A 25,333-nucleotide genomic window follows, 5' to 3' on the forward strand; every position below is an offset into this window, starting at 1 on the left:
GATAGTCCGGAACCCATGGGTTCTTTTTTTTTTTTTTTTTAACCTTCAGGACTGAAGATGGAACTCAGGGCCTTCACACTAAGCTGCATCCCTGGTCTTTTTATTTGTTGACACAGGGTCTTGCTAAGTCGCCCAGACTGGGCTCAAGCAAGCTGGGATTACAGGCCATGTGCCATTACACCTGGCTCCATGGAGTCTTAAAGCAAAGAGAATCAAGAAGCAGGAAGGGCCACCCAGAGAGCTGCTGGCTTTGAGCCCCTCCGGGGCCCTCACCTCTAGAGCTTCCCTCCGCTTCTGAGTGAGGGCCCCCAGATTGTCCCACTGGTCACAGATCTTTTGGCAACGAGCATTGACACTGGGGGAGTCGTAATAGTCCAACTCACTGTGGAGGCGAGATGAAGAAGTCAGGTGATGCAAGCCAATGTGGGAGCCCACTCTCCCTCTCCCGAAAGCAGCCCTACCAGGTCCCCGCTACTACACATCCTTGGCTTTCAGGAAACCAGAGGGAAGGGATGAACAAAGGCCAGACCTCCTCTCCAACAGCTTCCTCAACAAAGCTGGGGACGATACCAGCCTTGACCCTGATGCCCAGTGGCACAAGGAGAAAGCCCAGTGCCCAGAACCAACCCTTGATCATCCTCTGGTCCTACACTACTGACGGGTGGTGACTGTAGGCCCTGAACAGGGCGTGCCCAGCTGTCCCCAGCAGGAAGAACGGGCGGTTCTTGTCCTCTGAATCAACTCCCTTCCTACCCAGCACCATCCCACACCCGCCTCCCTTCCCATAGCCTCCCAAACCCACCACAGCTGCAAAAGCCCAGCCCCAGCCCTGCACTGGGGCACCAAAGGTTGGGGTGTGCGAGGAGCCTACTTGAGCTCCTGCGCGATGGCCGCGATCTGCTCCACTCGGTCCTGGTGGGCGGCCAGGTCGCTCTCAAAGGCCTCATGCTTCTTGAGCAGGGCCTTGATCTCTGACAGGGTGGCCGTCTCATAGTCCTTCTGCCGCAACATGGCCTCTTTGCCTGGGTTCAAACAGAGGGCCTGCAGCTGAGTAGGAGTCAGGAAGACAGGGTGCATCTTCAAGACCCCCATCCAACTCTCTGAGCCCCAGGGGCTCCAGTTAGGGCATCTTCCCCTGGAGGCATCCACTGCACAGCGACCCAGTGTGAGAAAGCAGATACACACCAGAACATCCTATGAGGGGAGCAAGGGCACAGCCCGGGGCATCTGAAGTGGTTACACGGGAAGGCGTGGGGAGTATAAAGCCTAACACTGACTTTAAACAGCAAGAAACACAGCCATCTGTGCTCCGGGGTACAACCAGGAAAAAGGCAAAGCAAACATCTCAGCGGCCCCCACCTTCAGAACTTCTCCAGCTGCTGTCACTGTCACCCGCAGACCTGCAGGGACCCCTGCCAATCACTCTCAGTGCTGCCCGCACATCAGAACACAGGGCCAGGGCTGTATTTCTCGATTTATGTCTCCACAGGAGAAGACGAGTGAGAAATGACCTCCAAAGGTCCTGTGAGACTCGCCGCCAGCCACCTCGTGAAGGATGGGCACAGGGCAGAGGCTGGACGGGCCTTGCCAGCCTCACGTCTGCAACATCATGACGATGCTCAGCCCCTCAAGCCCCTCAGTAAAGACGGCTCAGCTGTGAGTCTTGACTCCCAATCTGGCATTTCTTTCCCACTAGTCTCTTTTCCCTCAATAACAGACTAACAATATTAACAAGCATGGGGGAAAAAATGGCACATAAACCTACTTATTTACTCTCACTCAGCTTTGTTTTGCCTTCTGTAGGTATTGTATTTTAACTCTAGAAGCCAGCCGTGGTGGCCCACCTGTAGTCCCAGCTACTCTGGAAGTGGAGGTGAGAGGCTCCCAAGTCCAGCCTGGGAAATATATCAAGACCCATTTCAAAAAGACAAAGCAAAAAAACTGGGCACATAAATTGTGTTTCCTGCTCTTAAAATATTTAAGTACACGTTTCAGAATTTCAGCTGTCTTCCCATGTAGAGCACCCCTTGATATCAAGGGGACTGGTTCTTATATCGCCACCAAGTGTGAAAATCTGCAGGTGCTGAAGTCCTTACACCGTATTTGTAATGTCACCTCTGTACACCCTCCTGTGTACCTGAAGTCATTGCTAGATTTCTCATGTTACCTAACACAAAGTAAATGTTATATAAGTAGCTGTTACACAGTACTGTTTAGAGAACAATGACAGGAAAATAGCATGTACGTGTTCAGTACAAAGACACCACCACAGGGAAGGCAGGGCAAGTGGTACCATTCTCCCAACTGTACCCCATTCACAGAAGCACTGCCTCCTCACTGTAGGGCACTCAGGCCCCTCAGCCTGGATGACGGCAGATGTCTCATTGCCGGTGTCCCCTAGCACGCCACTTCTCCATACTTAGGGTTACTTCCTCAGTGGTGCTCAGTTGTTTCGTTTTGTTGCACAACTGGGGATCGAACTCAGGACCTTGAGCTTGCCAGGCAGAGTTACATCCCTGGCCCCTGGGGTTAGTTCCTTAGACAGTCTCAAGAAGTGGAATTCTTAGGTTAGAGTGTGATTAATTAAATCACCAGGTGTAAAGGCAGATAGCCAACTGCTTCCCCAGAGGATGGGCCCGTAGTCTGTGTCCCTCATACATGCATGACAGAGACAGGACCACCCTTGCTCTATGACAGTGATGGAAGCTTTTAGAGCTTGCAAAGATAACAAATAGCCTGCAGCAGCATACACGCCATACTTAGCCACCACTGCTCTACCCAGGGGCTGTGAATTGTCCTTGGCCCAGTAAAGGATACCATGGCAACCAATGAGCAATCAACACCGCCTCCACCATTTCCTCCCACTCTGTACCAACACAGACTTACCACGAGGTGTTACTCCCACCCCTCTGCTGGGTCAGGCACCTCCTGTCCCCTACATCAACCCTGGCCACTTCCAAATGGTCACAGAGGCTGGCCTTCCCTATTCATCTCCAACCTATGGTCCAAGGGGCACACAAGTGCTTCCTTGGATGGGAAGCCTCAGGGTTTTGAGCACCACCTATCAATGAATCTACACAGTGTCACGTCCCCAGTGACTAATTCATGAATCTACAAGGCTGGTGGTACTGCTATCACCCACACTTTACAGATGGGGAACCCAAGGCAAGCAAAAGTCTCATGAACTTGCCTAATGCCAGAGAACTAGTAATATACAAGAGCAAACAAACAAAAGCCAGTAGTTGGGGTGGGGCAGCAGGACCCCTGGGCAGGGGCAGAGGACCTCACCGTCAGTCCAGGCCTCGTGGATGGAGGCCTTCTGCCGGAACTTCTCTGCCAGGTGGTCCAGCCGCTCCAGCCTCCGGATCTCATTCAGCAGCCACTCCTCATAGCCCTTCTCCGCCTGCTCCAGGCAGCCCCAAGCATTGTTGATGTCCTGCAGGGATGGGTGACGGCAGTGTAAGGTAAGGCAGGGCCTGGGCTGGGCCAGGTCCTCCATCCCCTGGAGCCCCCACAGCTAATGCCATGCTTTCTCACCTCAGCCCCATGTCCACACGGCCGGGCCACCCCACCACACCTCCCGCTGGCACAGCCCTGGGCTCCCAAGAACAGGGAACGGGGCCTGGGTCCACATGGACTACCCAGATATGCGGCTTTCGGCAAAGATCCCCAGGGGAAGAAGCCAAGGCCCTCTCTCTCCACCCTGGCTTCCGACAGGACTCTGGCCGATTACAGAGATGTAGGGGCCATTCATGGAACTGGAGCAACCATGAACGCACAAGCAGGTATTGGAGCTGCCCAGATGCCCCACACTCCGGGATTCAGGCCTCTGGGAAGTAGCTGGGAGAGCCAGGCCAGAGTGGGGAGGACAGGTACTGAATGCAAACCCACACAGTCCTGACTGGGCCACCCCCACAGCCAGCTCAAGGCCACCAGGAAGCACACCACTGGGCTGAACAGGGCCTGCACGCCATCTTCCCTACCAAGCACCTGGGGTGCCACCCAGCCCACAGGAGGGCACTTTTCCAACTTCTCCAGTGTACCCTCTGGCCACCTGAAAGCTACTGGTTCAGAACCGACTGCAGTTTCCCAAAGTGGAAGAGTCACGCCAAAGGCACTTTCTTCCCCTCTGGGAGGCCCTGACCCTGCCTCTTTCCAGTCTGCATGTTTCCCAGCCCCTTCCAGGCCGCTGAGATGCCTGAACATCCCTGCTATGCTTCATTTCAAAGGACAAAAGGCTCCGCCAAAGCGAATGCATTATATTTCCTTCTGTACGGTTCTTTGGCCTTCTAAAATTTTCAAGTCCTGAGGCTAGGGTAAAGGGGAATGAATAACATAAAAAGATGGTCACAATGTGTTAGATGTTTTGTTTTTTAAAGGAGCTTATTAGTCCGGGGATTTAGCTCAGTGGTGCCGCTGCCTGCCTCACAAGTGCAAGGACCTGAGTTTGAGCCTCAGTACCAAAAAAATTAAAAAATAAAAATAAATAAAATAAAGTAGCGTATTATATAAAACATGCTTTAAGATGCTCTTAACAGATACAGAAAGACAAAAGGATCTTTTAAAAATTTTCCCTAAAATACTGATACTGGACAGTACAATTATGAATAATTCCTATTTTCTGTATTGTACTTATTTATACCTTCGAAATATCCTACTGAAAAAAATCTATCACTTGTTCAAGGTAATAAATGTATGTATGCTTTTTTTAAAAAGTACAACAGTAGCCGGGCGTGGTGGCACACGCCTGTAATCCCAACACTCAGGAGGCTGAGGCAGGAAGATCACTGTGAGTTCGAGACCAGCCTGGGCTACATAGTGAGTTCCAGGTCAGTCTCAACTATGTAATGAGACCCTGTCTCAAAAAACCAAAAAACCAAAACAAACAAACAAACGAAAAAGTACTACAGTAAAAGTCAAATCTTTACATTAGTAAAAATTAACTTCACTGCGTGGTTCAGTGTGCGCAGGGCCTTCTGCTGACGAGGATGTGTGTTTCGAGAATGGGGCTGGGAAGTCCAGGGTGGACACTCAGGAGTCCAGGCCAGGCCTGAGCCAGAGTGGTCAGAGGACAGCAGGGCTGTCCCACTGCATTCGGGCTGGAGCCTGAGTGATAATCCGGAGGGGAGCAACGACTTCTGGGGCGGTGCACACAGGCAGAAGGACCTGCCCTCCCTTCCCCAGCGGTGCGGCCTCCAGTCACAACACAGGCTGGGCTGGGGCTCCCTGGGGCTCACCGAGACCATCCTGCCCTCCGAGGGCATGAAGGCCGGCCGGTTGCTGAGGCGCAGCTTGGTCTGCAGCGTGTTGAAGTTGATCTCCAGCTGGCACTTCTCCTGCACTTTGGGTGGCTTGTGCAGGCGCCGGTAGTCACGGAAGTCCTCCAGCTTCTGCTGCATGGCGTGCATGGTGTTCTCAGGAGCCCGGTTCTCAAGCCACGGGATGGTGCGGCGGATCCACTCCAACAGCTGGGACGGGAGGCCAGAAGCAGTAAGCGAGGATGCTGTGCAGAGGCAGCATGCGAGGAAGGACCGGCTTTCCTCCTCCCTGAATGCCTGTCCTCCGGGGAGCGGGTCTCCCCAGTACCATCCCAGGATGCTTCCTCCGGAAGCATGGCTACTAGGGGGCGTCACCCTCCCAGCTGGCCAGCAAGGGAAGCAGAGATGGCTTGACCCATAGGCAGCAGAGCTGAGTTCTGGCTCTAGGTCCTGAACGGCTTGGTCTCGGTCTCCTCATCTGTACCATGGAGGGGTTTAACAGCTTTGGTCCTTGCCCCTGGACCTTCTAAGATATTAGAATGTGGGTCTCTGACCCAAAAGAGACACACAGCTGGCTTCTGGGTAGACAGCTGCCCAGAGCACAGGTGGGAACAACATGGGCTGAATTCTGTGAGCCAAGGCGCCGGTGGAGGAGTAGAACACCTGCAAAGTGCCAGGCTCGGCCCACAGGTAACGGGAGCTCTGTGGGGCTTCAGGGTTGTGATCACCCTCGTGCCATGGATGGGGCAACCAGGGCTCTGTCAGTCCCTATGACCAGGGCCACAGTGACTCAGCAGCAGGCACTTAAGCCTAGGACTGGTTTTCGCTATGCTGGGCACAGATCTACCAAGACGCCTATCTGCGCATCTCAAGGCTAAATATTTTTTAGGGAAAAAGCAAGTAGAACCTCCAGCCAAGGGTAGCCAAGGTCAGGACAACAACCCCATCCTTGTACCATCCTGTCCCCTGGTGGGGCTGTGCTCGGCTCACCTAAGCCAGCACTGATTTCTCCCAGTCAAACCCTCTCAGCACCAGAAGCGCCCGTTCTAGTTAGCAAAACTGAGAGCACAACAGCATACCAGGCTGGCAAGGACCTCTGAGAGCTCAATTCTCACTTGGTAAACAAACAAACAAAAAAATCAAGTGCCAGGGAGTCCTAGGCTCCCTGTGTGCAGAGATCCGCCTCCATCCCCACATCCCCACTTTCCAAGAGGGCCAGAGCTGGGCTCAAGCTGCCTAAGGGTAGCTGGGGGGATCAAAGGCTACACTAGCTGGGACTGCACCCCAGGATGGATCGGTAGGTCCAGATTCTGGGGGCTCCTTTTGTCTCAGGATAGAGTGCAGGGCCTTCCAGGGATCGGGCTGGGAGAACCCAGGGGGTACCCACATCACTGGCCAGCTTCTCATAGTCTTCCATAAGTTGCTCGTTCTCTTGGTTGACGGCCAACACCTTGCAGATGCGATTTGCTGCTGTCTCCGCCTGGCAACAAGATAGAGAAAGTCACAACCAGCCAGCCTCACTCACAGGGACACCTGGACACACCTGTATGGACAAAGCCACTCCCACCCCACAGCTTCATGTGGACGGAAGGGAACTAAACTCCTGGAGCTCAGAAACACCTTCCTCCTGTTTGTCACCACCCTCTTTGCCAGGCTGTGGCCAGGTGTCATAGGGCAGATGAGCCCCGTGGCCTGGCGAGAGACCTCAGTGGCTAACCCAGGGCCCTACAGAAGGGCCTGAGTTTGAGGCTAAACATGCATGTCGGGAAGAAACTAATCCGGGGCTGATGGAGTGAAGATGCTCAGTTTAGGTAGCGAGGTAAGGAAATGTGTACCCATTTTGGAAATCCATCAGGACCCTAAAGTGCAAACAGCAGGATCCTAAAGCTTGGGACCTCAGGTTGGATTTGCCAAGATCTCAAAAATGTGAGAGAATTCAAATCTGGGAGTCCAGGGAGAAGGTCCCAACACAGTGGGGACTCTCAGGATCTCTGCTGAACTGCCCAAGGCTCTGGACCCACAGTTCTTCAGAGAAACCCTCCAGTACCCAGAGGGAAAGACTTAAGGACCAACTTAGTATGGGCCGGATGCCCGAAAAGCCCGGCAGGGGCACCACTGGGAAAGCAAAGCTCACATCCTGCACCAAGTGCTGGGCAAGCAGAAACTGGAGCCAGGTCTCAGCCTGGAGAGGAACAGAAGGGACAAATGGTGATCGGACACAAAGGCCTAGGAGCCCCAGACGTTGCTGTGCAACCGGGGGGGGGGGGTTGGGGGGGCACCTAACCCCAAAGACACTACGTTCCTAAATCTACTTCATGTAGGTAGTTCTGAAATTCAGCTGTGTCCCTGTACATATTCTAGTTCTTCAGCAAGGAAACGTGAACTCAAAGCCCTTTGGGGCCCTAAGGTGAAAGGTATGTACTGCAGGGCCCTGGAGGAGGGCCACCTGCAGGTGATGAAGGATGCCTGGTGTAAGGGGCAGAGGAAAGCCAGCCCTTCAATTCCAACTGACGGGCAAGACAAAGTGGCTTTCAATTTCAGCAAGACCCCTGAGGCTAGGTGTAAGGAAAAGCTTCCCAAGGAAGAACAGGAAGGAATGACTGAGACAATACACGTTTTTCCACGAAGAACTTTTTCAAATAGGACACACACCCACCAGATCGTGTGCCTTGGTGAGGGAATGTGCTAGGGTATAAGGCAGGGCAGCATGAGATCATCCATCCAAAAGCCCCTTCCAGTGCAAAGTCAAGAGTCTGTAGCCTTCAGGACAAGGTGTCAGAGCAGGCTGGGACTCCAAGAGGAGAAAGTGGGAATGGCTGAGGGTGACTTAGGAGTCCTCTAGTCTCAAGAAACTGAGGCAAGGAGTCACATCCCAAGGCCTTCACTCCCTGCCCCCAATTCAACTGTCCTAAAGATGCCCTGGGCCATTTCACACACACACACAACTCCAGAGTGATTGTTGTTCCTCTTGAAAACCCTTGAGTAACCATGGGAAATCTCAAAAGGCTCTGAAGAAGGAAGGTCCTTCCCTGAAGTCTGTCCGTAGATGGGTCACAGAAAGAATGCAGGGTTATGGGAATCCAGCTGGTACGCCCATGAGGCTGGCTGGGACAGCAAGCCATCAGAAGTCACCGAGGCCACTTCCACTGTATGTGAGGGCAGGGAACCAGGGAGAGTCACTGTGTTTGCCTCCATGAGACATTTATGTAAGGAGGTGGGGTGGTCACCAATGTGCCCACAAGCAGAGGAGAATCCTGGGTAGCCACTCAAGGCAGGGAAGCCGCCATGAGCTCTGACGGCCAAAGCTCACCTTCACAGCGTTAGTCCCTGGACACACGATGAAATCCTGAGCTCAGTGGCCCTAGATTCCACAGCGTTAGTCCCTGGACACACACTGAAACCCTGAGCTCAATGGCCCTAGATTCGATATGTAAATCAATTCATATGATTGGTGGATGGAGCGGAGCCAAGTTCAGTACTCTGAGAGGTGTCCTATAGGCCTGAGGAGCCTCACCCACCTGGGAGCCTACTGGCTCTTCTGTGGTCACAGGGACCACTCCAGATGAAGCGGGGGATTGCGGCATGGCGTCCCAGGACTTTTCACCAAGATCCACCCTATTTCTCAAGCCCATGTCCCACTATTCCCTCCTGGGCAGCCTCAGATTGAAGAAGAACTCATGAAGAAAGGGGTCAGTATAACCCACACACCTGCCTTTGGGAAGAAGGCAGCATCAGAGAAAAAAACCGCTTTCTGCAACCACTTCCTGGAATCCAGATTTGGTTTTTAGAAAAAAAGAACCGGCCGAGTCTTCAGAGCCCCCAGCCCCTCCCTCTCTCTTGCTGCCAGCCTCCCCTCCTGACTGGAAGGCTGCGGTCCAATGGGGCCCGGTGGGAGCAGGGTTAAGCTTGCTTTCAAGGGGCCTCTCGTGAAAAGAGGCTCAGTCACCACCAAGCTCAGCGCAAGAGTAAGACGAGGTCAGCTTGGGAAGAACCTGCCAGCCAGGACTCCCAGACATGATTTGCGGAGTGTGTGGAGCGCCCAAGTAAACACGGATGGTGCAAGTCGGCCCCGTCCCACCCCAGAGGGCTGCTTTCTACTCTGTCTTCTCGGGGCTACAAGAACCCCTGCACTGTAGGGCACTTGGGACGGTGGCACCCAGAACCATGACTACATCACCAATCTCAGAGAGACTGGCTTGGTCTGATGATTCAGGGCAGGAAGGATACATCCCAGAGAGAGGCAGGAATGGCAGTGGCTTAGAAGAAAATCCAGGTGAGTCCCTGTGTTGGCTTATTTCTGCAAGGGCAGGTCGGCCACTCTGGACCCGAGCAGAAGCGAGGACGCCCACACACTTCTGAGATGGACAGAACATGTGGGTAACAGAATCTAAGCACAACCAATAGGGCCAGAAAAAACTCCATGGAAATAGGCAAGATGTAGAGGGTACTGGGTGTCTGTGCTTACCATCCCACACTTGGTATTTTAACTTTTTCTGTGACCTACATCCAGCAGTGTCACGATACATCGTAACGTACATGTTTAGTTTTATAAGCATTTTCATTTTATTTTCAAAGTTATAGATTCTTCTCCCTGGAGTACTTTGCTATCCTAAGCCAAACTAGTACCTTCAAAATCAGCTCCAAATTACGTAGTACACAGAGGAACCCTCCTCAATCAAGGTGACAACAAACATCCAAATGCGGAAAAGTGGCAGCCCCACCACTCAGAACCCAGATGTGTGTGAATGCCACAAGGACCTCATCGGTGACATTTTTAGTGAGAAATCTCCCCAATTTAGCTAGTATTACCCATTTCCCTCCTCCCATCACTGCATCAGTCTCTCCCCAGGTCCCAAACTGGCAACCAAGCAGGGTGCTCCTGCTGACAGGGCCCCAGGTGGCAGGGATCCAGCCCGGTGGGCAGGGCTGGGTGACACAGTCCCTCTCTCCAACGGCACCTCGGTTTCCCCCAGGACCCCCACTCTGCAGCATCCAGACGGTGCTAATTCACCCTCCTCCTTCCATGGGCTGCGATCCATCTCGAAGCTTCTGCACGGTGTAGTCACCCCTTCCAAGGCCTCACTGAGACTTCCTTGAGGGGCCCCGACTGCACCCTGAAACCCTGAGCTTTAGTGTTGCTCGAGATGACTTCCCAAGGTCCTGTGGCCACAGCTGGCCCCACTCCGTCGTGAGGCAGAGCAGGCACTGCCTGGACTTGCTGCCTGTTGTTTTGGGGGTTTTCTCAGACAGACCACAAATTCCAAGAGCAGGAATGGGGTTCCTCTCCTTAGAAGGGTCACAACAGCGGGTCAAGCAGTGGAGGGACCACTGAGGGAGGCACACAGCACCACCCACCCCTAATGCAGCACCACCTGCACTGGCTCAAGTTCATGCCTGCATGGGCTGATCCACAGACACACTTCACAATAGACCGCGAACTTCAAAGAACAAAACACCATGATGCTCTTCACCCATTCTAAATCCCTGGAGAAGAGGAAACAGGGAGCAGAGCGGACAAAGAGTCAGAACCAAGACCAACGCGTCACCCAGAAGAGGGCTTTCATCCCATGAGGAAAGCCAATCAACAAACTTGCACAGCATCTGGGCTGGGGATTTAGCTCAGTGGTGCCGCCGTCTGCCTCACAAGCAAAAGGTCCCGAGCATGATCCCCGGCACCGAAAAAAAAAACTTGCAGAGCATCTGCTTGTATGGGTACATATGTTGGGCCGTGTATGTGTAAACGCACACATGCACTAGACTGCTGTCTTTCTTTTAGTTCCACCACTTGCGGTTTAACCGAAGAAAAATGGTAGAGAGGAGGGAGGGCCCCGTGTGGGCTTAGGGCTGTGAGCGTGGGCCTTGGCAGATTCCCCATTGGTACCAGCCACGAGGCAGTCAAGGCAAGAGGACTCCACTTCCTCCTCCCTCCCCCTGCCTGCTAAGCTCCAGGTCGATGCCTCAGCAGTGTCTGGAGAGACCCAGGACTCGAGGGAACCACAGCCCCAGCACCCCCGGATGGGACCTCATCCTCAGACGTGGACGAAAGAAGCGTGAAATGCTTGCAGCAGGGATGAGTGAAAGGGAAGAGGGAATGGAGGAGGCGGGAGGGCAGGCGCCACCCACACGTGCCACACACATGTCATACACCCGCACACACCCAGCACACCCTCTGAGCACCATCGCCAGCGAGGACAGAGAAGCTGTAAGACAGCGAGGCCGGCACCAAGAGGCGTGAAGCCCAGGACAAAGGCCTTGAAGGAAAAGGGGGGTGGGGAGCGAAGGAAGGAGAGGCAGACCAGGGAGAGTCCACGGCACAGTTGCCATGGCGAGGGACACAGGCAAGTGCACTGTGGTCACCAGGCTGGGACCCGAGCAAGGCAGGCAGAGACGATGCTCACGGCGTGGCAAAGAAGAGGGGTGAGAGTCCGGGGAGGGAGCCACAGCAGCAGGTGGGACGGAGAAAGAGATGCTGGTGGCAAGCCAGGGGCTGGAAAGGACTCCCTCGGAGCCGGGACGCGAGAAGGAGCCTCCAGGTGGGGTGCTCTGCCTTGGTGAAGGGAGGCTCTTGGGCCTCCACCAAGGCAAGGAAGGAGCTGGGCTGCTGCTGGCCCATGTGCTATCTCTAATTTTCCAAAGGTGCCTCTTCCCCAAGGCACTTCTAGAAATGTCACACTGATTTGGTTAGGAGACATTGGTACTGCCGACTTTGGGATAATTTTAGTAATACCTATTTCACCTCCACTGTCTGCAGCGCACACAGCATTCTTAGGTAGTGTGCAACCTGTATAACCACCCACAGAAGGCCTGGCTAGGAAGTATCAGGCAGGCCACTGGCCCGGGCACCAGGGAGAAGGCAGGACGACCTCTGCCCTGGCTGCTGGCTGAACTTGAGGAGATGGCCTTGCCCAGGCAGGAAGTGGGGAGGCAGAGGTGAGGGCCTGGGTATTGGAGGGAGAGTCCGGGAAACACAGGTGTGTGGTGCAGGGTCCAGGGAGGAGGCTGCGGCCATGGCTCCCTTCCCGTCCCCAGGACCAGCTCAGCCAGTGCACTGGGACAGAGACACAAAGGCCACTCGGAGGCCGGGCTCCTCTGGCATCTTCAAGTGTCCTGGCCGGGGCTCAGAGAGATCCTGTCCCTCGCAGGGCAGGGCCTCGGCCCCTCCTCTCATCCCAGGCCGGCTGCGGGGCGCCCCCCGAGGACGGAGACGGCAGGGAGAGTGGGTGAGGCCAAGGCCGAGGGGGAGCTCACCTTCTGCGTACCCGAGAAGGCGTGGCAGGGACATGAGACATTAGGTCACATGGCCGTCCCATCCGGCCTTAGCGTGCCTACACATCTGCACAGAGAAGGAGAAGAGGTTGAGAGGAGCAAGTAGCAGCGTAGCACAGAACAAACCTGAACAGCCGTGGTGGGCAGAAAGATCTCGAGACGGACGGCGGAGGAGGCAACCAGCAGAGAGACAGAAATGAGACTGGCGGAAGTGACGGGCTGGGGCAAGGGGGTGGGCGACAGTCCAGGGGGAGACTGGGCAGACGGCGGCCGGGGCGAGGCGCCCATCATGCATGTGTGGCACATCCCTCAGGCATCGTGCAGAGCGCAGGACAGGCCCACCGGCCAAAGCTGTGGAGGTCTGGGCAGGGTGTGCTGCGCTCCTCTGGGGTCCTGCCTATGGGGTGGGGTCTGAGGGCCAGGGCTCTGCTGCCTGAGCTGAGCCTGTGCAGACAATGTTCAAAGCTCTAATGCTCGTGGCGTGAATGAGGCCTCTGCAGGGCCTTCCCCGTGTACTGTGGAACCTGCACATCTGGACTCTAACCTCAGGCAATCCTGGGCCAGGACACCTGAAGGTGCTCACAGCTGCCCAGCACCCTGCCCCCCTCCCCCAGGGCCGTGCTTATGCGTGGGAACACAGTGCAGTGACCCTATAGGGGTCCCGGGCAGGACATGCGCAAACAAGAAGCCCAGAAGGGCCAGGGACAGACGTGATCAACTGTACCTGTGAAGAGGAAAAAGGGCAGGGTTTATGTCACCTTTGCACAAGGTGGAAACATGGAGAATGCCGCCCCACCGGAAGCCTGCTGCTGTCAAGGACAGATGTAACCTGCAGGGACTACAGCCCACACTTGTCTCCTATGCCAAGGACCACACAATGACCTCACCTACACAGCCCTTCCTGCCTCCGCCAGTCAGCTGGTACCAAGAGGGGAGCTCTGCGCAACTTTCTCAGTGACGGGAGAGGAAGGAGAGGGACAGAGACAGGACAGAGACTGGGAGCCGGATGTGGGTGTAGGGTAAGAGCCAAGCAAGAACAGCACACCACTCCAGAACCAGGGCTAATGCTCCCCACACACCGGACCATCTCGGTGCCCACTGCCGGGCAGAGGGGGCAGGCACTAGGGCAGGAGGCATGGTGTGGGCTCCCGCCGCAGGAGGTGTGCTGGGCACAGGAGGAGCAGGGGGCCCCAGGTACCTTCTGGGCTCCAGAGAAGGCGTGGTAGAAGCTGGACACGTAAGTCATGATGGCTTTCTCATCTGGCCGGGCAGTTCCAACGATGTCTGTCAAGAAGAATACAGAGTTAAAGCCAGCTGGGGAGCACACGGCACACCTCCCAACACCACAAAGGCTCCAGAGACAGCTCCTACTAACAAGAACGTGTGAGGGAGAGGAATGAATTAATGAAGCAAGAGGATGAACCCAGAGTGAGGAACGGTCTACGGGAGAGCAGGCCGACTTTGCCACATGTTCAATGGCAGAACTGAAAGGGGCTGAACCAGGATCCTAAGTGCAGGGCAACTTGGTGACTTAGGAAGACCCTGACTCAGAATTTAAGAAGACTGAGGATGTAGCTCAGTGTGAAAGTCCTGGGTTCAATCCCCAGTACGTGGGGGGGGGGGGCGCGCAGACCCCCTGCAGGTTAGAAAAGACATTATATAAACCACCAGATACCATGGACAGACCTTTCTGCTTCTGATCAAAACAAACCACCTCTCAGAAACATTTTTTAGATAGCTGGGGAAATCTGATTATGAACTGGACAACAGATATTTCAAGGAATTATTATCCAGGTGCCAGATGTGAAAACTAATTTTGTGATCACTTAAAATATATCTGAATTAGGGCCAGGGACTTAGCTCAGTGGTTCCACCATCTGCCTCGCAAGCACAAGGTCCCAAGTTCGATCCCCAGTACCAAAAAATATCTATCTATCTATAGGGACATGTGAAATCTGAGATTTGACAATATATTTTAACAAAGAAAACAAAAAGAGGAAAATAGTGTGACAAAATCTCAATAATCATTATTATCTGGAGGATAGCTATATGAAAATTCACTCTATAATTCTCTTTGCTTTTGTACAGGTTGAAAATCTTCCTAGCGACATTTTCAAACTTAAATGCCACTGGTGAGGAGGGAGCCCAGGGGCAGGGGGACAGGTCCTGAACTCCAACCCAGGTGCCTTTCCAGCCCCTCAACAGAGCATACGCATTTCAAAATGGCACCTGAGTAGCTGGGACTGAGGGGGCTCAGAGGCAAGTAAGTGGCCACGGCACCAGGCTTCTCCCAAGAGGCCAAAGCAGAAGCAAGCACAACAAGACCTAGACGGACAACAGCCTTGAGGCCTCGGGCTCCTACCCTCCCAGATGCTTCCCTTCCCCCAAGAACCTCTGCCTGCCCCACTGGCCCTGCTGTGCACAGTGACAGCTGTGAAGCTGGGTTTACTAGTTAGGAAGAGCTGAGTTTCTGGAACCGGGACCACACTTGGCAAGGGCATTCTTGGGTCAAGCCCTGAACACGCCCCCACCCAGACTGCCTGGCCAGCGAGGTCTGCAAAGCCTCCCCGCACGGGAGCCACTCCCTCTGACCAGCATCTGCTGAGCAGGTGGGTCCAAGCTGCGAACTGCTGACAAAGGCCAGGCGAGGCTCCCGGGTGCCCAGGAGAAAAGGGTGTGTGCGCCTCCAGGGTTACACTTAGAAGCGGCCACACCCAGCCCACAGTCCAGCAAGCACCCTGCAGCTCAGGGCAACTCTCAGCCAGGCAACTTCCCGTCCCAAACTGAAGGCAGAAACTGGACCAAAGGGAACATTCCAGCCTAACTCTAAGACAAAGATGACAGCTACCTGCAAGGTGGCTTGCAGGCACCTTTTGGGCCAAAACAGCCCAAAGACAGGTACAAAATTCACTAGCACCTCTCCCTCTCAGCTACAGGGAGCCCCAGAATCCCTGATGGGCAGATGAGGTCCCAGAAGAAAGCCCTTCTCACTTCCTGCCTCAGACTGCTGAAGCCCCGTTGGCGGCCAGGAGGGTGGGGTGGGGCAGAGCTACGAACTCCGAAAGGACAGTGCCTTTACCTTCAGCATCCAGCATCTTGGGGATATCCAGGTACTTCTCTGCCACATCGAAGGCTGTGTTCAGATTTGTGAGTGGATCATCCTAGAGGGAGAGGAAGGGGAAGTGATGGTAATAAGAGAGCCAAGAGGGCCAGGGATTTAGCTCAGTGGCGTTGCTGCCTGCCTTGCAAGCACAAGGTCCTGAGTTCATCACCGGTACCAAAAAAAAGGAGAGGGAGAGAGAGGGAACCAAGAAAAAAAAATCAATGGCTACCCCAAGCCAGTGATCACGAAAGCCGGGGGCCAGAAGGGACTTCCTATTTGTCTCAGAAGGCCGCTTTGGATGGATAAAGATGGCCTCAACGCCACAGATCATTGGCTGAGGGTTCAAAACACGCCTGCCAGATGTGATGGCACACGCCTATTATCCCAACACAGCAGAGGCTGAGGCAGAAGGGATATGAGTTTGAGACCAGCCTGGGCTACACAGGGAATTCAAGGTTAGCCTGGGCTACATAGCAAGACTCTGTCTCAAAACAACAAAATTCTCTTTTCCTTTTGAGAGTCAGTTTCTTTGTCAGGGAAATGGGGCAAAGAATATTGGCCTGCTGCTTGTCTGAGGGTAGGAAAAAGTTGCTAAGAAATGCTTCGTGGGAATAAGTCACCGTGAGTTTGGTTTCTGGTTTCAGCTCTGCCACCAGCCGGCAGGACAAGTGGGTGAGTGACCTGGACTCAAGTTTCCTCATCTGTAACTCAAGGGTTGGACAAGAAGCCCCTTTGGTCCTTTCATTTCAAGAAATCTCAGGGCTCCTTCAAACAGCCACAGCTTTCTAACTATTCTTGTCTCTGCTACCTTCTCCAAAAAACTGAGGAGGGACTGGCAAGGATGCAGAAAAACTGGAATCCCTGGGCACGGGAAGGAAATGCACAAGTGAACACGGGCAGCAGTGTAAAACAGTGCAGCTGCCGTGGAGAATGGCGTGGCAGCTCCTCAAAAGACGAAACACAGAATTACCACCTGACCTGGGAATTCCACCTCCGAGGGTACCCCAGGGCCTCAGGGAAAACTCCGTGCCCTCGTGTTCACGGCAGCATTGCCTGGGTCTATCAGTGGATGGATGAAAAAGAAAATTTGGTGCAGATACACAGCAGAGTGCCACTCAGCCTTAACAAGGAGGAAGAGGGCCAGGATTTAGCTTAGTGGTTCTGCTGCCTACCTCACAAGCACAAGGTCCTGAGTTCGATCCCCAGGACCAGGAGGAAGAGTCTGACATGTGCCACAACAACAAGGAACCTTGGAGACATTATGCTAAGTGAAATATACCCAACACAGAAGGGTGGATGCTATAGGATTCTGCTCTTTTGAGGTATCTGGAGTAGTCAAAAATCAGAGACGGGGGGCCAGGGATTTAGCGCAGTGGCACCGCACCTACCTTGCAAGTGGCAAGGTCCTGAGTTTGATCACTGGTCAAAAAAATCAGAGACAAAATTGCCAGGGGATGGGGAAGAGGGAGATGAGGAGTCATTGCTTAATGTGTAGAGAGCTATAATCTTGCAAGACAAGAAAAAAGTTCCGGAGAGAGATGGTGGCGGTGGCTGCGTGCCAATGTGCACATATGCAATGCCAACGAAATACAGCTTAAAACAGTTAAAATGAAAGTTTTACATCATATATATTTTATCTTGTTTTTTGGGTGTTTTTTTTAAAGATATTTGGTGGGGGCGCTTAGCAAGGTGAACTCCCTGCTGGGCCTTCTAGTCCCTCGCTGGTTCCAAAGACTAACCTAAGCCAGCTAGTTTTACTAGCTTGGGACTCAGTCTCCCTGTTTGCTCAAGTGAAAATTACCAGGTAACAGATTCATTTGGGATGTTTTCAGAAGGAAATTCCTCAACATAGAGCGAATGGAGTCCTTCTGGGAAAGTGTCTGACAGTGGCCCCAATGCCAAGATACACTGCCGAGCGGTGAGGAGGAAGGGAGTTATGCCTGATCGGGACTTGGTGTGGTGGCAACCAACACACAGGCCACAGTACACGCCCCCAGCCCCAAGGACTGCAGGGCCCAGCCATCCCACTGCTGGTGCCAGAAGCGCTTCTCAGTCAGAGCCCCTTGGCTCTCTGCCCCACGCGCAAGCTCTCGAAAGTTCTTTCGGTTCTCTGGGGCAAGGTCTGGGATTTGGGTCAGAGTTCATTGGTGGCACTAAGCTAAAAAGAAGGGAAGGCAGAGATGCTGCCTAGGAGGGAGAAATGTGCAGGGACAGACAGAGAGAGGAGCAGAATGTGAGGGAAGCTGGTGCCCTTGCATATCCTGCCCCCTAGGTCTGCTTGGACCACAAAGATCATGGCCATGGTCGGAGTGACTTCCCTTCCACCGCAGCAGGCTGGACTTAGCCTCCTTCCCAACAGAACAGCCTAGAAAAAGCCATCCCGCTTCCACGGACCTAGGCCCAGCCACGCCTGTGTGCAGGGGGGCGTCCCAAGAGGCCACGGGCTGGGGAGGCACAGGAGGAGTGGTCCAGCACAGGCCTCACCGAGGTCTAGGCCCATTTAACCAGCGCAGACGCCAAGAACCAGCAGGAGGCTCGAAACAGTGCCCGTCTCCTCACCACCCCTTCAACACTGCAACTTCTTCGGACCAAAAGCACAATGGAAAGTGGCAGCGGCTAAGGAAACTGAACCTACGGGTGGACAGCTGCCGTGAGGTCAGGAACAATGTCTCTCAGACCATTTAGAATCACTTGAGTAGCATCACCGCCCTACAAAACCTGGGACAACAGAAAGGAGAAATGTGGAGTGGCAGCTCATCACCGACGGCGCTGCTGCCTCTGTTCCGCATTTTTCCTAGCGGGCTGTGTGTGTACAAGGACAAGGTACTGTGCACACGAGGCAGCCCCAGTAGGGAAGGTGGGTTTCTGCTCTCTAAACGGGGCTCCACCAGCTAACCCACACCCCAGCAGCCCTGTCCTGCCCTCCCCAAGCCCTACCCCAGGAGCCTGTGGCCTGAGGCAAGGGGAGTACATCTACCTTCCGCAGCTTGCCATAGTCGATGAGCTCAGGCCGGTGTCGGTGGATCAAGGCACAAAAGCCAAGGCCGTCCTTCCAGCTGCCGGGGGAGACAAAGGGGGACAAGGCTGGTAAGTGGGCTGAGCAGGGGCACAGGGCACTAACCAGAACAAAGCACCACGCACAGCTTTCTTTCCTCTGGAGATGAGAACCCCACTCTTCAGAGCAGGAGTTAGAAGACAGGATGGGAAGGGATATTTCTTTTTGTTTCAGTACTGGGGATTGAACACAGGGCCTTACCCTAAGTTACATCCCCAGACCTTTTTTATTTTGAGACAGGGTCTCGTTAAGTTGCTAAATTGTACAAACTGGGCTTGAACTTCTGATCCTCCTGCCTCAGCCTCCCAGAGTGCTAGGATTACAGGTATGTGTGACCATGCTTGGCTAAAAAAATCCTTCCTGCCATCACCTCAGGCACTGGGGCAACCTTCTGTAGAAAGCCAGCAAGGGAGACAAAACTGCCCTGTCCGTCTTCCCCGACCAAGGTCCACGGTCCTAGGCTGCTGGGATTACCCAGACATTCTCCTTGGGGATCTTCCCAGTAGCACAAATACCAAGCAAAGGTGTGTCAGGCAGTGGCTGTGTCTAAGACAATGCCAGGAGGAAGGAGGAACTCAGGACAGAAAGCTCTTTCCCAGAAAAAGTTCTTCCTATTCAAGGGCCTCAACTCTGTTCCAGAGCTGAGACTGACCAGCCAAGGGGGCCCGGAGCTCCTGAGGGAGGTGGCCCTGCTTCCCAGGGTGCCCAGCCCACCACACTCACCTGATGTGGAAGTTCTGGATGTTGACATTTTTGTAAGGGGCTGTCTTCCTCTGACACCACAGGAGCAACCCTTCCTTGGCAGAGGTCTCTGTGAGGAAGGGGACGGCAGAGGGGTTAGTACATGGCCCAGGGGAAGGAGGGGACGGTGATTCCAACCCTGCCGCTGCTGGGGAGAAAAGCAGCCTTGGCCATCACAGCTCTGCTTGACAAGGTTTGAGACGTTATTCGGGAAACAAGAGCAAGCCGGCCACCTGGTACACTGAAATCCCGAGTTATTTCCCCCGCAAGCAGCAGCAGTGGTACAAGCTAAGTTGGTGACTTCTGTCCAGTGGCCACTGTGGGGAGGAGTCTGAGTAGTCTTTGGAAGCTAAAAGACCAGGAGCTGCCAGACAAGGGATTATGGGAGGATTCCTGCACAGCTTGACCCAGTGCCTTCTGCTGCCCTGTGTGTGAAGGAAGTCATATGTTTATAAGGTAAGGTAAGGCAGACATCGGAGGGTCTGGGAGCAAACTCCACCACCCCATGTGTTTACATCGGGGAAATGCAGGTTATGGTACACAGAGAAGTTGCTTCATGGTGATCCCATTACCTTCAACTCACATAATGACATTAAAGGGTTCCTAGAGAGAGTAGAATAGTCTAGGCACAAAGAAATACTCTGAAAATTGGCAAAGCTAACGCTTCTACTTAATTCAAGATTTCTGCTCTATCACAAGATTAAAAATGATGATTTAATCAGTGTTGACAAGAAGTCCGCCCAAAAGAATAAAAAGCATGAAGAAGACTATTTGAGGTTGCTTTTGCTGCTTCACTGTCTTCTGCCTGCCCTGCTCTGCCATGAACTGTTTCTCTTCTGCGATGCCACCCGCCGCCAGCAACTATGGAATGAAACCTCTACAAACTGTGAGCCAAAATAAACCTTTCCTCTCAAAGAAAGGCTATTTGAGAAATGGATTCACACCCTCTGTCAGTAACACAAACCTACCCTAAGTGACTACTATGGGCCACATTTCAACCACCTCAGACCCAAACACCAAGCATCTACAAATGGAACTTAGACCTCTACAATGTCAGACCGAGGCCTGCATGATAGAGCAACTTAATCCACACTGTTTTCCTTAAGAAATTCCTTTGAGGGACAAAGAGTGCGGCTCAGTCAGAGTGCCAGTCTACCAGGTGGGAGCCCTGGGTTTGAAGTCCAGCAGGGGTGGGGGGGATGGTAAAATTCCACCGAATACAAATGTTTCAAGATTGCTATGCCATTAAAATGAATTTTTAAAAATATAATCTTCATCTTCTTTTAAAATGTTTGTACATTTGTATGTGTATTTCAGGATATGCACAGCAACACACAGATATTACAAAATAAATGTGTACACATCAGACATAAAGCTCAAAAACTACTGGTATGAAAAATTAACGGTTGAGGAGCAGGGATCCTTAGGGGCCCAAGACAGTGGCGGCCCTGGCAAATCTGTGACATGGCCACGAGGGGGCGCTACGGGAACAAAGAGGTGAGCTTCCTCTCCTGTATTCCCTCAAGCTTTCCCACCCCAGTCCGATGGGGCCTCCAATACATTTTCCACAGCAGCTGTGGGCTTTCCCAAAATGGGGGGTTTCCCTGGAGCCCATACATCATTCAAGTGAAAGCTTTTGATGTTTGATGTATGCACTTACAGCTATAAACTTCCTTCTTAGTATAGCTTTTGCTGTACCACATATGTTCTGGGCCAACTCTAGAGGTACAGCAGGTCTTACTTCATGACTAGCACAGAAGGCAGGTGCCCAGAAATGGGTAAGAAGCCCAGGACATGGCCTGTGACCCAGTGTCATGGCCCCAGGCTCTCCCTGCAGAGACGCAGCCTCAGGAAAGAATTTAACACAGCAGAAACTCACCTTCCACAGAAATGTCCTGGATGGCAAAGCGAAGGATGATGGTCCAGATCATGCCCAGGGTCATTTTCACATTCCCATCCACAATTTCTGCAGAAACAGCAGCAGGACATGAGAACTGGTATGTCAGGGGCAGGGTTAACATTCCCAGATCTCCCACAACACGCAAAAGGACCACACTAGGAATCAAAGACCACAGCGTGCCATTTCTCAAGGGAAAGAGGAGGGTTTTCCTTGCATGCATTCATTCACTCTTGGGAACGGAAGCCAGGACCTCACATACTCTAGGCACAGGCTCTGCCACTGAGCTACACCCCCAGCCCCTAACAGAGGGTCTTTCAAAGTAAGTGCAATCAACCAGAACAGGTGCCAGAGAAAAGTCTATGTGGGGGACAGGGAAGGTGTAGATGACTCTACTTGCAGGCAGTGGGCAAGTCAGAAAAATCTACAGAGAAGGGGTGCCTTGAACCCTAACTGTGGTCATGAGCCTGACAGAAGAGGGACTGGATTTCTAAGCCATCACACAGAGAGCGTGGCAACTCTGTGAACTGGGGGTATCGGAGCAACTGCAGCTCTCTAAATAGCTGTCTGCACACCGAAACCCAGTGGGTGCAACCGAAGTCACAAACTTGCCACGGTTTTATAAACTGCCATCTTGAATGATCCGCCCACTCACAGATCAACCTCATAATGTCATGAGTACTAAGACAGATTTTTGGTTTTAAACCAAACAGCTGTAGGATCACAACTCAGACTCACTAGCCTGTCCAAAATGTGTCCTTCTACCACTCTTAGTATACTGCCGTTTTTACTTTAGTGTTCTGTCGAGCAGTTCACAGGTAAAGATTTGGCTTCTTGTGCAGATGCACCTATAGAATAAGAAGGAGCAATACAAATATTCTGGCTACTAAATCTTGTTACCTTTGTGGTTCGAGCTTACTTACATGTTTATATTATATGCTTCCGGTCACCACAAAAGGCCCTAAGTTCAGCCCCATAGTAAAAAACTTTAATGGCTCAATGATAATAAAAATGTAGGCATTTCAGTGTATTTATGTGCCACTGTTACAGTTAAAATAGAATATTAGATTTCTTTGTCAAGGCACAGACGAGTCTATATGCTCTTCAAACTCACCTGTTGTACTTGGGTTAGCACCTAGGAACAAACAGTGACACCTTGGCTGTCAAACTCAATCCATTCCAAATCTGTGTTCAAACACCAAAGGGTTCAAGGACTGAACATATTTTTTTGAAATAATGGAAAACCAAACAACCGGTTCTGAGGCCCCAAAATTACAACTTACAAATTCATTTTTTCAGAACTTTCACAAACTTCACAATGATTTGTTTCCGGGTCCTCACAGTGTTCCTCTTTGTTTTACTACTGGTACCACTAACTTTGGAAGCACAGTTATGAAATCTTACTCAAATAAAGCAGAACAACGAAAGCTGTACCTCGCTAACAGAAGCCCTGTACGCAGCCTGGGCAAGAGCTACACTTTGACTCATGCGCTGCCCCTTTGGGTCCAAGGCAGCGTGACACTCGGCCAGTACAGGTTATTTTTAAGTCCGATTTTCAGTTGATTATCAAGCAAAGTTAGGAACATCAAGCAGATTTTTTCTGAGCTTTGCTGTTTGAGTAGTGGGCAGTTTGAGTTTGGAGCCGTTCGACAACCAAAGTGGAGGCTCAAACAGTAAAGATGAAAGGTTTAGGCCGAATGTTGCCTGATTTTGTCTGATTTCTACTTTCTGAGCTACCCTCATCATTACTCTACTTCTAATCTTTAGCTTGTGCTTATTCAACGTGCTCAATGCATGAAGCTTCCACGCCAGTGGCTTCCTAGTGCTCAGGCGGGGGAGACTTCTGATCCCTGGCCAGGAGGTAACAATGCCCTTCTTCGGCCTGCAGCAGTTACAGTAAGATGGACTCCTGCCATCTGCACACCTTGAGAGTAAGAGCTCAGTTATTTTTGTGAAGGGAGGATGAAGTAGGATAGAAGTAAAGATAGGTAGAAAGGAGATGGGGGAAATCATAACTAAAATGTTGTACTTTTTTTTTGAGACAGGGTCTTGCTATGTAGTCCGGGCTGACCTTGAATTCACAGCCATCCTCCAGCCTCTGCCTCGAGGGCTGGGATTACAGGAGTGCACCACCACTCCTGGCTATTAAATTTCTACTTTTAAAACCAGACATAGTCAGAATTACCCAAGGTCATCTATATCAGTATTCCCTGGGTTTATTTATAATTCTTTTCTTTCAGGCCATCACACCCAAAATCCCTTAGAGATACTATAAGACCATAAATAAAGGAAATCTCATTTTTAAGATAAAGGAACAGAGAGTTCAAAGACTGTTTTCAAGTAAAATATCTGAAATCACTCATTTAAAAAAAAAAACTGGTGGGGCTCATGTCCTTGAGGGCCATTATCTTTCTGTGGGTGGGTCACCTTTTTCCTGAAAACCTTGATAAGACAACTCCCTAGAGATTATAAATGCCACTAATTTCCAACACCAAAAACACATGTATTCCCAGTTCTAAATTGCAGCGCCTCTCTCCTTTCCTCTGACCCATAAGTGAGTGTGTACTTTTAAATACCTGCCTCATAAGACCTTTTATATCGCCTTTAAAAAAAAAAAATCACATCTCAAAGGTTGCCTGCTAAATTCGGTCTCAGTAGCACTGTTCAGAAATGTACTTTTAAATACCTGCCTCATAAGACCTTTTATATCGCCTTTAAAAAAAAAAAAAATCACATCTCAAAGGTTGCCTGCTAAATTCGGTCTCAGTAGCACTGTTCAGAATTTTAAATGCTATAAATTCTGTAAGTTCTTTCTTTTACTCATCAGTCCTAGAGGTAAGAGAGACAAACATGAAGAAGTCCTCTTGGGGGCTCAAAAGGCTGCTCAAATGCAGGCTCCTACTGTCATCTGTTTGCAGAGCAGGGGGACATCTACCTGGTCCACGGATGAGAGTGAGGTACCCAGGGAATGTGTCATTTTCCCCCTCCTGCAACGCTAGCCTTAGAGGAGACTAAGACTCAAAAGAACCACCACAAGAAACCATTTCAAAGGGGCTGCACACAATTCACTCTGTCCACATCCACTAGTGTCTATGTCTAACAAACTCCTTAAACTAACTGGATTCCCAATGAGAAGATGCTACTCTAAGATCTCAGCCCCTCCCTCACAGGTGAGGGCAAAACTGCATGCTGCTCCCAGCATGATACAGAGCACCCAGCAGTCTCTGGCCACAGCTGTTTCCAGAGCCCCAGACACTAGGAGGCTCAGTCCCACACCTGAAGGTGTGGGTTAGAGGGAGGCGGAGAGTCCAAGCAGCAAAGACTACGGTTATTTTTGTTAATGACACAGGAGGCAGACTCACCCACTAGGAATCAGTTCAAATTTATTTATATATTTTTAATACTTTATTTAATATATTTATATTTAATATTTTAAAGATGCAGTTACATCTCCAACTTACAATGGTTTGACCTCTCTAACATTTAACGAGTTTGAATTGATAAGAAAAAAATCTAAACTCCCAATAGGTAAATAGACAAAGACATGAATAGACATATCATAAAACATGAACTACAAATATCCAAGTTATATGAATGTTCTATCTTCCTACTCGGAATCAAAGAATGAAATATTTTCCCAGCTCTTACGATATGGAAGTTAAAAAACAGATACACCTTGATGCTAACTAACATGACTACACCACACTGTAGCTAGAAGTGTAAACTGGCGAAAACATCAAGAGGCAGAAGAGAGAAAGAAAAACAATCTGGAGGGGAATAACTCGGCAACGGATAGCTAGCATCTTAAAAGTTGTTCAGCTTTTTTACAGTGAAATTCTATCTCTAGAAATCTATTCCTGGCCAAAGACCTGCAGCAAACCTGCAGAGTAAGGTTTGCTGTTTATTTATTGTGGCTCCAAACTGCAAATTATGTGTGAATGCACAAAGTACAAAGAGTTCCTTAGTAAAGGGGCAGAGCCAACACCCCGCTGTTCAAACCTCCAAGGCGGGGG

General features: G+C 51.6%; 1 protein-coding gene across 2 annotated transcripts in view; it reads right to left on the reverse strand.

The window, feature by feature from the left end:
• Actn1 (actinin alpha 1) overlaps positions 1-25,333 on the reverse strand; it is a 59,177-nt gene that overhangs the window by 9,079 nt on the left and 24,765 nt on the right. For both annotated transcript variants that reach the window (XM_010645350.2, XM_010645349.3), the window contains exons 4-13: positions 21,303-21,389; positions 19,406-19,493; positions 18,605-18,683; positions 15,604-15,685; positions 13,723-13,808; positions 6,646-6,738; positions 5,238-5,468; positions 3,289-3,436; positions 872-1,022; positions 274-382 (exon numbers count right to left, since the gene is read on the reverse strand). In XM_010645350.2, the coding sequence (XP_010643652.2) occupies positions 274-382; positions 872-1,022; positions 3,289-3,436; positions 5,238-5,468; positions 6,646-6,738; positions 13,723-13,808; positions 15,604-15,685; positions 18,605-18,683; positions 19,406-19,493; positions 21,303-21,389 (1,154 nt within the window). The remainder of the gene's footprint in view (positions 1-273; positions 383-871; positions 1,023-3,288; positions 3,437-5,237; positions 5,469-6,645; positions 6,739-13,722; positions 13,809-15,603; positions 15,686-18,604; positions 18,684-19,405; positions 19,494-21,302; positions 21,390-25,333) is intronic.

Source organism: Fukomys damarensis, unplaced genomic scaffold, assembly GCF_012274545.1.
Source record: "Fukomys damarensis isolate Sample0158 unplaced genomic scaffold, DMR_v1.0_HiC HiC_scaffold_21, whole genome shotgun sequence".
In the NCBI taxonomy this organism is placed as follows: Eukaryota; Metazoa; Chordata; class Mammalia; order Rodentia; family Bathyergidae; genus Fukomys; species Fukomys damarensis.